At 34.7% G+C, this 12,433-nt stretch overlaps 1 protein-coding gene across 22 annotated transcripts in view; it reads left to right on the top strand.

Moving 5' to 3' along the window:
- Positions 1 to 12,102, top strand: part of BCLAF3 (BCLAF1 and THRAP3 family member 3) — an 89,874-nt gene extending 77,772 nt beyond the window's left edge. For 21 of the 22 annotated variants that reach the window (XM_056793313.1, XM_007493457.3, XM_056793317.1 and 18 more), the window contains one exon: positions 5,798 to 12,102. In XM_056793313.1, coding sequence (XP_056649291.1) covers positions 5,798 to 5,827 — 30 coding nt within the window. In that variant the 3' untranslated portion in view covers positions 5,828 to 12,102. Of the gene's footprint in view, positions 1 to 4,439; positions 4,470 to 5,797 lie in introns of all 22 variants that reach the window. The other variant, XM_007493460.2, reaches the window with a different exon arrangement.
- The last annotated feature ends 331 nt before the right edge of the window (positions 12,103 to 12,433 follow it).

Raw genomic sequence — 12,433 nt, 5'->3', positions numbered from 1 at the left:
ACTTGCCCAGGGTCACATAACTGGGAAGTGCCTGGGGCCAAATTCAAACCCAGGAGCTCCCTCTAGGTCTGGTTCCCTATTCACTGAGTCACCTAGCTGTCCCCTTCTAGAGGATTCTTGATGAAACATACTCCCTATCTTCTTACAGAGAGGTCATAGAATCAGGGTGCAGATAGAGAATTGACAAATGAGAAGTCATTTTGTTTGATTCTACATTTCCTATTCCTGACAACTTGAATTTTGTACTGTACCATTGTAATAATTAAAATTAAATGATGAGGCTGCTGGTAGCTTTAATCAATACTAAGTATTGGTTCCAAGGCAGAAGAGAGTGGTATGGGTGAGGCAATTGGGGTTAAGTGATTTGCCCAAGGTCTACAGCCAGATTTGAACCTTCTTCTATAGTTTTGATTTAGTTGGTCAGATCCTGTTTGTTCCTAGACATTGAGTTTTCTGGGCTCCTTCCCCTGGCTTTTAACCTTCTCTTCTCTTTAACCTTCTCTTACCTAGATTCAGTGTTTTAGCTCAGAACTCTGCATTTGACTCTTCCTAGTTAGGTTACTGCCATAGTTTTCCATTTTTCCTAAGGCTCCTTCAGCTTAACTACTGTGGTAGTTCCACTCTTACCTTAGTTTTCCTAATCAAGATACTGCTTCTATCTTCTAGCCTATTTACCCAAGCTCCTTGCTGACTTTCCTGGCTGCCCTCTCTTCTTGTGCTCTAGGTTTTCCCTGTCAGGTTATATGAAGGAGTTTACTAATTTTTTAAAAAATCATTCAGGAACAATATATTGTAGTTGCATAGTCTCCTCAAAACCCAGATGTTATGCTCTGTTTATCCATGGGAACATGAACCCTTTTATTAGATTTAGAGGTCATATTTCCTTCTCTTTTTAATGTCTTTTCTGTTGGTTTATCTACTTATACTCAAGATCTGTGAGTTTTCTTCCTTCTGAGGATCTTTGGTAATTTCAGTATTTTTTCTGTGTTTTCCTGTGTTACTTTCTGTCTCCCTTTCCTCTCAGTGTTGTTCCAAGCTGTACAGTTCTCAAATCAATAGCCTAGTTTTCAGCTGCAGTAGGATTTGAGCCAGGACCAAACTCTGCCTTCTCCATTAATTTTTTTTTTTAATTCTTACCTTCTGTCTTAGAATTAATACTCAGTTCCAAGGCAGAAGAGTGGTGTGACTTTTGGGAGGAAAGAACTGGTTCCCACTGGATGCCAAACTCTCACATTTTTGATGGGCTGTCATACAGCCCCATGCATATGAACAGCTTCATTCCTTCTCTTCCTTAGTTCTCTAATCCAGTGGCACAAAATGCTATTTTGCCCCCTTTTCCAGCATAAGCTGTTTGGACTTAGATTCTTAATAATTTTATCAATGGAAATGACACTCAGGAAGGTGCATTTGCTAGCCTATCCATTTTGCAACTCTACCAAAGGGCCACTGGTTCTCTCCAACTTCCTTGCAGCTGAAACCTATGTATTTTGTTTCTACAATTAGAATATAAGTCCCCTGAGAGTAGAGACTATCTTACTTTTTTCCTATGTGTATTGTCAATATTTAATTCATTATTTTGCACAGCAATAACAATATGAACAAAGGGCTTAATAAATGTTTTCATTTATTTCTTCCTTATATTTCTGGCACCTAATTCAATTCCTGGTGCCTAATAGGTATTCAGTAAATGTTGAACTTGAAAAAATAAAAATAAAAATATTTTTATTAAATTTTATTATTAAATAAATATTTAATATATTTATAATATAATATATTATATATAAAAATATAATATAAAATAATATAATAAAAATAAATAAATAAAATAAAAATCTTTTGGCTTTTGTCATCATTACTCCTAAATTTTCTCTTCACTAACTTAAATTTTATATTAACCAGTTAGCCAAATTCTCATTGAAAAGAAGCTTAAGTTTTAAAATCCATTATCTTTCCCTAATAGAACCTTTTTAATTCTGTGTTTATAGGTAGGAAGGTATTTTATCATATTAGTCTTGTTCTCTTTGTTTTAGTTATATTCTTGAATATAGATCAGTCAGGTTGTCTTCCAGAAAACAAAGGAATATGTAAAATTAATTTATGTAAATAAAAAAGAAATTACATTTTGACAAGTGATAACCATATAATCCATTTATCATGCTTTTATTTCTTTAACTATTTTGCTACTATGCCATAATAATATGGCAGTCATGAGTTCTTTAGTCATGAGCTTTGTTTTAGAAATGTTTGGTCAGGCAAATGATTTCAGGAAAATTTCAACTCTGTATCATATGTAAATATAGTCTTAAGTCATTAGTCGTTGATAATATGAACCATCATCAGTTAATGATGAAGTAAGAATAAGTGGTTTCAATCTAGTATTACAATGCAGAAATCAGGTCACCCTTATAAATATAGTATAAGTAGGGCTAGAAAGTAATTGGAACTAGACATGAAATGTCATACACTTAGATCTTTCAACATTTTTTTTAATGCTTGAATTGTTTTTTTAAAAACACAAAATGTTAAAAATATTTTATAAAACTAGTTTGAGGTTTGTGTTTTATTTTGAGTGCTTGATAGTACTTTTATCTTGAGGACACTATTTTAAACTGAAAGAAGGCATGAAGTTCAAACAATCTTAAATTTTTTAACTATTAATATTACTTGTTTATTTTATTGCCTACAAATTTAATTTTTAGGATTTTGGGGTGCTTTCTAACTTCCCACTTGTCAAGTGTATATAACTCTTTGTAATTATCACTTGCCACCTTTGTAGAAAATGGATTTGGTCAGAATGTAATGGTAGAGCCATAGGGTAAGTATTTCATTTTTACAGTATAAGTACCCAAAGAGCCTGAAGAAATTGGGAATGCCACTGACTGAATAGTTTTTTTCCCCTGGCATGTATTTGTGTTCCCCACAAAACATGTCATTCTATGCAGAAGGGATAATGAAAGTTGAATATGAACCTGGAGCTGTACTAAATTTAATATGATTTATAAAAGACATATAAGGGGAGTAGAAAATAAATAAAAGGTGTGTGCTCCACTTTGTTCATGAATTAGCAGAAAGACGGTTATAGGGTGAGTAAATTCTCATATCTCAAATCACTTGTGGGGTATATGTCCATAATTTGTTAAGGGATGAATTTATAATGAAGAGATTTTTTTTTAAAAAAAATAGTTTCAGCCAACATTCTGATAGGAAATCTATTCTAAAAAATTTCCACCATTACCCTAAATACATATTTGAACTCCTCTTTGTGATAATGATGATGGTGATAAACCCCACATACAGTATTATCCCTTTTAGTGCTGAGGAAACTGAGGCTTCAAGATTGTGATTTATTTGTGATCACCTAAGTGGTGTGTGAATTAAATTCAAACTAAGTTTCCTGAATCTTACATTCAACTTTATTTTCACTATAATTGCTATGCTTCAATGTAACAGATGTGTAAAACAGCTAGACTTAATTTCTAAATTTTGCAGTACAGATAATGACTGCAAAGGGATTTCATAAAAGGAAGAAATTCTACTGGCCTATAGTCATCAGTGAACGCTTCATGTAGGAGAGGAAAACTGAACTGATCCTTAGAGATTGTGAAAAATAAAGCTTGGAAGCCAAGCTTCCATGTTTGTTATGATGAAGCCTGTTTATACAGGACCTAGAAAGCCATTTGAGGAATTTGGGTTTAATGCATTAAGTAGTAACTTTAAGCAGGGAAATGATATGTATTATCCTGAGAGGGGGATGAGGGCTGGAGACTTAAAAGGCGAAGTGACAGCTAGATTTAGAAAATAATTGCTGTATTTGGATCAGATTGATTGTATCAAATGATAACTTCTGTAGAGAGTGGTGGTAGCAATGGGGGTTGTGCCCAGTTAGTCAAGAGATACAAATCTGATGTGTTAGTGAAGGGAAAGGTATGAATCTGAACATTGTTAAGAAGGAACATATACATATATAGTATGTATGTATCCATATGTCCATGTATACATAGGTAGAGATCATTTGCTGTTATATGATACAAAGGGCACTATAGCAAGGTTAACAGTAGAACCACAGCCATACATAGATTTCCAAATGGAAGAACTAATGTAACTAATTTTTTAAAGCATCATTTTTAGAATTAATTTTTAAAATGATTTCTAGTGAAAAAATTGAGACTTAATTTTTGGAGGAAAATCCTTGAATTTTATTTTTTTCTAACTAATAAATGCATTATAATTCTTTGAAGTTAAAATCATGCTTACTTAAAGAGATAAAGTTGAGAATATCCACTATACAGATGTAAAATATGTATTCTGAAAATGTCATTAGCTCATATAGAAATGATGAAAATTAGATAATAACCACAATTACTGTTCTATTTGGAATTAAAGATTTCCAGTCAGGTCAGTGGCAAAAATAAATAAATAAACTTTTAAATTTCTTTCAGTTTTAATTATGTAAAGTGCTATTAATACAGGTAAGAATATGAGTTCTTAATTTCCTAAGTGTCCCTGGAAAATGTGCCATTCCACTTTTTTCACTTGTGTAGTTGCATGGCCTTGTCTCCAACTTGTGTTTAGCAATTTAGCATTTTACAATCATGGTCTTTGTTCATGTAATTCTTTCTGCTGTGTTAACTGACATCTTTCTTACTGAAAACTTCCTTTGTATAATAATCCAAGTACACACAGTATATTGGTAGTGAAGGTTTAAAATGTGTTCCCATAGGAGCTTCTTTGCCATCAGCCAGGCTAGAAATTCCACAAATCTTTTAAACTTTCATATGAGAAAAATGATTGATTGTAAAGCCACAGAAAATATTAGAAATTTTTATTATGAAATCTTTATTAAAGGAGAGGGAGAGAAAAGAATGACAATATGGCCATATGAACACATCTTCCAATTAGTAGGATAGTAATGAGAAAATTTTGTTAATGAACCCCTATATTTCATTGCATTCAATGCATTCAATTTAATCATTCCTTAAAGGATCCTGGACATGTATTTATGCTAGGCTTTTGCAACCCATGGTAGCCATGCCTCTCTTATTACCACTTGTTAAAGCCAACTGTCCTATACCTGTCCCCCTAACTTTTGTCAAGAGTCATAATTCATGCTCTTCTCCCCAGTGTGTCAAAGAGAAATTTTTCAGAACTTTGACCACCGATTTTGAAAAGTTTACAGATACTTCATCACAGGAAAGTCAGAAGAGAGCTACAACACATGTATGCACATACCCATCACTCACACCCACAGTCTTTTACTAGTACTTGTATATTAATGACTAGAGCATCCTGAAACTGGCACAGGAGGTGAGCCCAATCATCCTCGTTCCATTGAGGAGAAGTTGTGTCAGCACTCCAACTAAATGATCCTTAAGGATAAGTGCCAACAGTAGGATGTAAATATGCCATTTGGGTTTCATGCTTGATAGGATTCAAGGGGTAATTCCATATGACTGGATATTTCCAAGCCTCAGCTACTTCATAGTTTTTCTCCTGGTGAAGTGGTTATCATGATCCCCCTAGAATGCTTTTTTTTCATTAACTCATTTTAAGACAAGCTAGTAGAGATCTAGGTATTTTCTCAGGCTTGCCAGTCTGTCTTAAACTATATTTAGATTTTGTTTATTAATAGTGCTTTTCCTCTTTCGTGTCCCCCCATGTCTTTGCAAGAATGTCAAGCTGGTGCTTTGTATATTATATTCATTATGAAGCTTTACAGTATAAACAAGGGTTCAAGTGAACTTAAAGCTTGTGTATGTCTCTAGTTTTGACTACTAGATTTCTTGTGTTTTCTCAATAGGAGTATATGGACATCGCTGCTGAAATCTAACCTGCAATTTTAACAGCTGGAAATGAACATTATACAAGAGGATTTCTGCTTGGTGATGTCTCTTTGTCAGGAGTTAATAGAGAATTGGAACTAATACTGTAACTTTCTTGATAAATAACTTTATTTTTCAGTAGTAGAATGCTGCAACTTTTTTACAATTAACAATTGCTTTTAAATTACAGCATTCAATTTGAAAGTTGTAACTGCAGTTCTCTTGAAAAAGCCTCAAGAATCACTCGAAGGGAATTTATTTATTGATAACATTTTCTCTGAGCATGAGTTTATGAATAGAACTTATTGAGTTGTTATATCTAAAAGTTTATATGTTGAAAGTTTATTGATTATGTAATTAAAAAAAGAAAAAACTAAGAAAACCTTGAAGTGTTTCTGAATTGTATTGGGGGTTTATACCTGACAAGTCTTGAGCAGGAATCTAAAAGCATTGAAATTTGTTTTCCTTTCCTTGTGGTGGTTTACCATATCACTTCAAATTTTCTTAAGGGTCTTGAGAATTTTGATTTTTATAGTTTAAATTCTACATTGTAAATGCTATAGAAAAACTGGAAAACCATTTCAAACCTTAGTCATGGTAGTTGTATCTAAAAACATTTACATTTGCATAATAGGTGAATTTGTCCTTTTCAGATTTCAGAATTTCACTGGCAAAAAGATTTGTAAAATTTATATTAGATATGTTTTTTCAGAGGTACATTTGCTATAAAATTGGGCACATATTAGGTATATTTTTAATGCACAGCATTTATACATTATATTTTAAAAGCAGCTTTATTTTTAATTGATGTAATGGTGAATGAAAAATCAAAAAAAAAAAAACCTAATGTTCTGCCCGTTAGGATGTTAACTGAGTTTGAAACAAAGTTTAAGTCTCAATACCATTTTTTCATTTTTGTTTGTTTTGCTTCATTTTTAACTGGATCCATGATTTCATAAGTGGGTAAGGAACTTTTTAGTGATGAATTCCTTCTGTAAATATATAGTAGCAGCTTCTCTTCCATTTGTAATTTTAGAAACTTGCCTAGAGTGCTAACTGATTATTTGCCCAAGGTGACCCAATCAATTTATGTCAGAGACAAAATATGAACCTCTATAGGTCAAGCTCTATTCATTATACTACATTTCCATTACTATGATTTATTCTACAGAGTTAAGATTTCTATATAAATATTAAAAGTCATATTACTGTTTCTTCATTGAAAGTATAGGAACATATTTGCATTTGCTTTTAAACCAAAGGTAGCATGTTTAAAGAAAAAAAAGACATGTACTGTGTTTCAGAAATAGAATACAAGGAACATATATAAGTAAATGTTTAGTGCTCCTATTTTCCCCCCTGGTGGGTATGGGAAAAATACCTCAATTTTTCCTTCAAATATTATATGCATATAATATTGTGACTGAGTTATGTGACAATATTTCACTTTTAACATACTTTGAAAAGTACAAAAAAGTACAACTGACTTGTTTAATTGGGTCATTCATTGCTTTATGAAAGTTCTTATGTTAGATTCTTAATTAGATAATATAGGATCCACCAGCCGTTCCTATATAATTTATCTGTGGGTGGTGACCTGAGAGGGAAAATGGAGGCGAGAGGAATATGGATGAGAGATAGATAAGGCAATCAGAGGAAGAGACGAAGGAATAAAGACTCAGAGACCACAAGTTAAAACACCTGGGGAGTTGTGAGCTCCGTAATTACCTCTCTAAAAAGAGAAAGCAAGTGGAGAAATTATAAGTAAGAGAAACAAGAGCACATACGTGGAGCTGAGAACTCTGGGACATCCCCTGTGGACCAGGTGGACAAGAGATTAATGGGAGATGTGCGGGGCAGCTGTGCTGCGTAAGTCAGTCAGACATGAGGAGGCCATTATAGGTGATGGCAAGATTTAAGAGATGCAAGGAGCAAGGGCTGTGAGAACAAGAGGTGAAAGAGAAGAGAAGACTCGCACAAGTTCCCCAGCCTTTATTGGGGACCTTCGGAATGTCAAGTAGGAGGTGATTAATGAATATGTGACCTGATATAGGTTTTGACATTGGTTGAATTGACAATGACAGAATCAAATAGGAGGAGATTAATTGAACTCGCGCTTTGTAATTGAATGTAGTCCGAGCCAGGGCACTGTGGCTGTCAACGCCCAGCCCAGGAATTTACTAGTCCCTTGGATTGTCCCTTTCCATACAGTGAACATTAAGTGATCTGACTATGTGTTTGGTAAAATGAATATACAGGATACAATATCAATACATCAATCATACTTCCAAGATGCTAACATGCCTGGTATGCTACAGATAATATCAAAATGTTGTTCTTTCTTAACACTTTAATATATATAATACCCCCTATTTAGTAAGAAGGAAATAAGCTTTTATTAAGCACCTACTATGTAGCAGGAACTGTACTAAACACTTAACAAGTGTCTCATTTAATCCTTATAACCAGTATAATTATCATTTCCATTTTACTTTTTTGGAAACTGAGTCAGATAGGTTAAGTAATTTGCTTAGGGTCACATACGTAGTAGGTGTCTGAATTTGTATTTGAACTTAGTTCTTCCTGACTTCAGATACCACCTGTCTGCTCTACATGTTGGTTTGAATTAACTGTTGAGGATATTCCCAGGCAACTAATTAGACAATATCAAGACTTTAAAGGATTTCTCATAATTGGATTTTCACCTCTCCTTATGAAATTTACCTTTTACATTTGTCAAGAAGAGTCTCAGATACTTGCAAATACTTAAGAGATTGTTAATAACCTTGCATATTTAATATGGAAATGCATGGTATTTGCTCAGGGTTGTTTTGTGTGTTCTTTTGTTTTTTTGTTTTGCCAATTTAAGCAAACTATTCTTTTTGTTGTTGTTCTAGTTATATAATTTAAAAATAGATTTAAAAGTTTCTAAACAAAAATATTTAATTACCCAGATGTGTTTAATTGAATAAAAGTTCACCATTTCAAAATGTAATATACATTATTTTAAAATGCAGATGAATAGCTAGGATTTATCTTCAGAGAATTACAATAGTATTCTATAATCTAAAACATTTGATTTTCTTGAAAGAAAAATCTCTGGGCTTGAAAACTCTTTGTAACTTGGACCTGACCTGCCTTTCCAGTTTTATACTTTGCTTTGTGTACTCTATTCTGGCTTTAACTTGCCCCTCAAGCATGACACTACTATTTCCATCTCCATGCTTTTGCTTTAGTGACCCCCATATTGGAATACTCTGCCACTCCCACCTCAAAATTTCTTTGTTTCCTTTAAGATTTGCCTCAGATTCACCTTCTTCAGGTTTTTTCCTTTGTATTCCCAAACTGCTAGTGCTTCCTTCTAAAATGGTCTTCCACAGGGGCATCTAGGTGGCTCAGTGGTATTGAGAACCAGGCCTAGAGATGGGAGGTCTTGAGTTCAAATCTAGCATCTGACTTGTCAGCTGTGTGACCCTGGGCAAGTCACTTAACCCCCATTGCCTAGCCTTTACCACTTTTCTGTCTTCAGTACATAGTATTGATTCCAAGATGGAAGGTATGGGCTTAAAAAATTTTTTTAGGTACATAAATAAAATTATTTTCCATCTACTCTGTATATAACTCATATATAACAGGTTTGTGTGTGGTTGTGGCATTAGATGAGCTTCTTGAGGTCACAAACTATTTTACCCCCTTTGTTTTCCTATTGCTTATTGCAGTGCCTGACAGCATGCTAAACCTTTAAATGTTTGCTTACTGATTTAGGTCAAATGTTTGTATGGAAATTCAGTAAAAGATTAATGTTGAGAATATTAAGAAAACAGGGAATACATTCTACAAAATATGAAACTTCATAACAACAGTTTCCCTGGGGGGAAAAGAGAAGGAAGGAAAGGCACCCTATGTGAATGAAGTAGCATCAGATTCCTTCCTTGAGCATCTTTTACAAATAAACTTAGTGGGTTCCTGAGCCCCAGAAGTAGATTTTTATCTTTTTTAAACAATTGGGAATACTTCCTTATCTATTTTGCTAATTAGCATTAGCAGATACTGAGTGCTTATTTATATGCAAGGCTAAAAGGGTTGAATAATGCTTTTATTTTTTTCACTGTTCTTTATATCCCTAGAGAAGCAGTATGAAGAGATTGGTTTTGAGTTTTATAGACCTGAGTTCAAATCTTACTTCTGATAATAGCAGTGTAAGCATGTCATCCTCTGAGCCTTGGTTTCTGCTACAGATGGAGATAGTGTTTTAAGTCTGCCATCTGGGATTGTGGTACTTTGTGATCTTTATAGAGCTATAGAAATGCTAGCTGCTGTTACCCTAGCCAATTCTGCACATAGTCTTTCAATAGGTATTTTAAGTGCCTATTATGTACCAGACATTAGGGATAAAAAAGACAAAAATGAAACAGTGCCTACTCTTAAGGAGTTTGCATTCAACTGAGTTAAATAATGTGTATATTTTTAAAATTTGCTAGAAAATATATGAAGAGTAATCTGAGGAGAGGGTACTAATAAAGAAAAGGGACATATCAGGATAGAGTTCTGTTGAAAGTGATCCTTGAGCTTTGAAGAAAGTTGAGGATTCTACAAGGAAAGAGGTGAAAGATGGTACTAGTTGGGAGATGGCCTCTGAAGAGAGGGAATTGAATGACATAAATGGGGACTCTCAAGCAGGTCGCTTTAAGTATGAATGTTTGAAAGATAAGTAATAGGCAGTAAATCTGGAACAGAGAGACAAGAACCAGCTTGTGAAGTGTTTAAAATCCAAGCAGAGAATGCAAGAGATGAGATCCAGGCTTCCCTGAACTAGGGTGAATTTGAGAATGGTGGAGTGAGACCTATACTTTATTTTTCCTGTGGTTTCTCTTTTTACTTTATAAATTATTAGTTCTACTGAAATACATCTCTTCAGTACGACAGTCTCAGTGAGCTGAAGTCAGTCTATGAATGAAGAGCTAAGGGTGTACCAGACCATGTTTAGCACCAAGAGAAAGGCAGAAACAGTTCTTGCCCTCAAAGATTGCATGTGCAATTAAGGGGAAAACATGCGAACAGCTGTTACGAGACAGGGAGAAGAGGGAAGGCACTAGTGCCCGGAAAGGCTGGGAAAAGCCTGTAGGAAATGGGATTTGAATGGAGCTTTGAAGAATGCTAGAGAAACCCAAGTGGAGGTGGAGGTAGTGGTGGTGGTGGCACAGGGGACAACCAGAGTTGGAATATCATTTGCAGGGAAGAGCTACAGGGTAAATATTGCTGATAGTACAGTATGTGGAGATGAATAAAACAAGACAGCAAAGATGGGAAAGGGCCAAGTTGTAGAACTCTTAGATGCAAGCTTCGGGATTTTGTATTTGGTTCTAGAGGGCATAAGGCATGCAGTTTGTGACATGATGAAATTTGTACTTTAGGAAAAACATTTGAGCAGTTGAGTCATGAATTAGAATTTTGTATAAGACCCTTTTTAACTGAGTGTGATCCTGTGAAGTTTTCCTGCTGCAAGGTTTTTGGAGCTAGCCTTCCCACAGGGAAGGGAGGTCTTTGGAGGTGTGGTGGCATTGGCTGATAAAAAATGGATGGGAAACAATGTTTCAACCTGGCATCAGGCTTCACAGAAAACTGCTCTGCTTGGCTCAGGCTTGACTTTATTTTATACCCTCATGGTTACTTATCTCCTTGGCACACAGTTTCATTTTTCAACATACATTTTTCCTTACAGATAATTGGATAGGTCATACATTAACTTTTAACAAATCGTTTGATCAGCATTCTTTAATTATCCTTCATAGTATGTTTCTATAGATTATAACAACAAAAAACAAAGCTTTACAAAAGATGGATTTTTTTTATCAGAAGCAGAAAAGCTAGAGGTCAGTTCTCATTAAGCTATGAGGTGCCCAGACGTGGATAAGCCAAGAGTGATACATGATCAATCAGATTTTCTAAGGAGATAATCAACAAAACACTGTTGCCAAGTTTGGGGTTTAAAGGGTAGAAAATACATAATCCAGTTTTTAGGTATTTACTCCAATATCAGGCTTTCATTTTCTAATGTTTCACTAAGGTTTCCAAGACAGATTGCCTAGGCTTTAGTTAGCAAAACAAATCAGTGAAGTAGAACATACCAGTTTCTCCCTGAAAGGCAATTAATATACCTGTCATCCCTGGCCTGTACATGGGGGTGGGGGAATTCAAGCAGTTTTATTAGAAGTTTTTATATTTGAGAAAGAGGTCCCATTTAAGTGGTGTGATTGAGGGAAATGGGCACAGACAGAAGAAATGAAATGTAAAAGGAGAAGAGCTCAAGAAAAGCATGGAATCAGACCCATTGGGGGAGGAGAGAGAGAGAATTCCATGGAAGGTTGAGGAAGGAGGCAGTTAGACCCAAGCTGAATTCTGGACACTCACTTCTTCTTGGGAGTGGTCTGAACATACACCACTTCATTATGTATACATATACAGAATATATACATACACCACTTCACTCTGTTTAACCTTTTGAATAGAGGAAAACTGAAGAAAATCTTGGTGGTTACCTTTCTTCATCTAACTTGAGCTGAAGGAAAAGAGAGTATTAGCCAGAAAAGACCTCAGCAGGATTACTGCTGTTT

This window comes from Monodelphis domestica, chromosome 4 (assembly GCF_027887165.1).
Source record: "Monodelphis domestica isolate mMonDom1 chromosome 4, mMonDom1.pri, whole genome shotgun sequence".
NCBI classification, from domain to species: domain Eukaryota; kingdom Metazoa; phylum Chordata; class Mammalia; order Didelphimorphia; family Didelphidae; genus Monodelphis; species Monodelphis domestica.
This window is presented reverse-complemented; position numbering and strand designations above follow the sequence as displayed.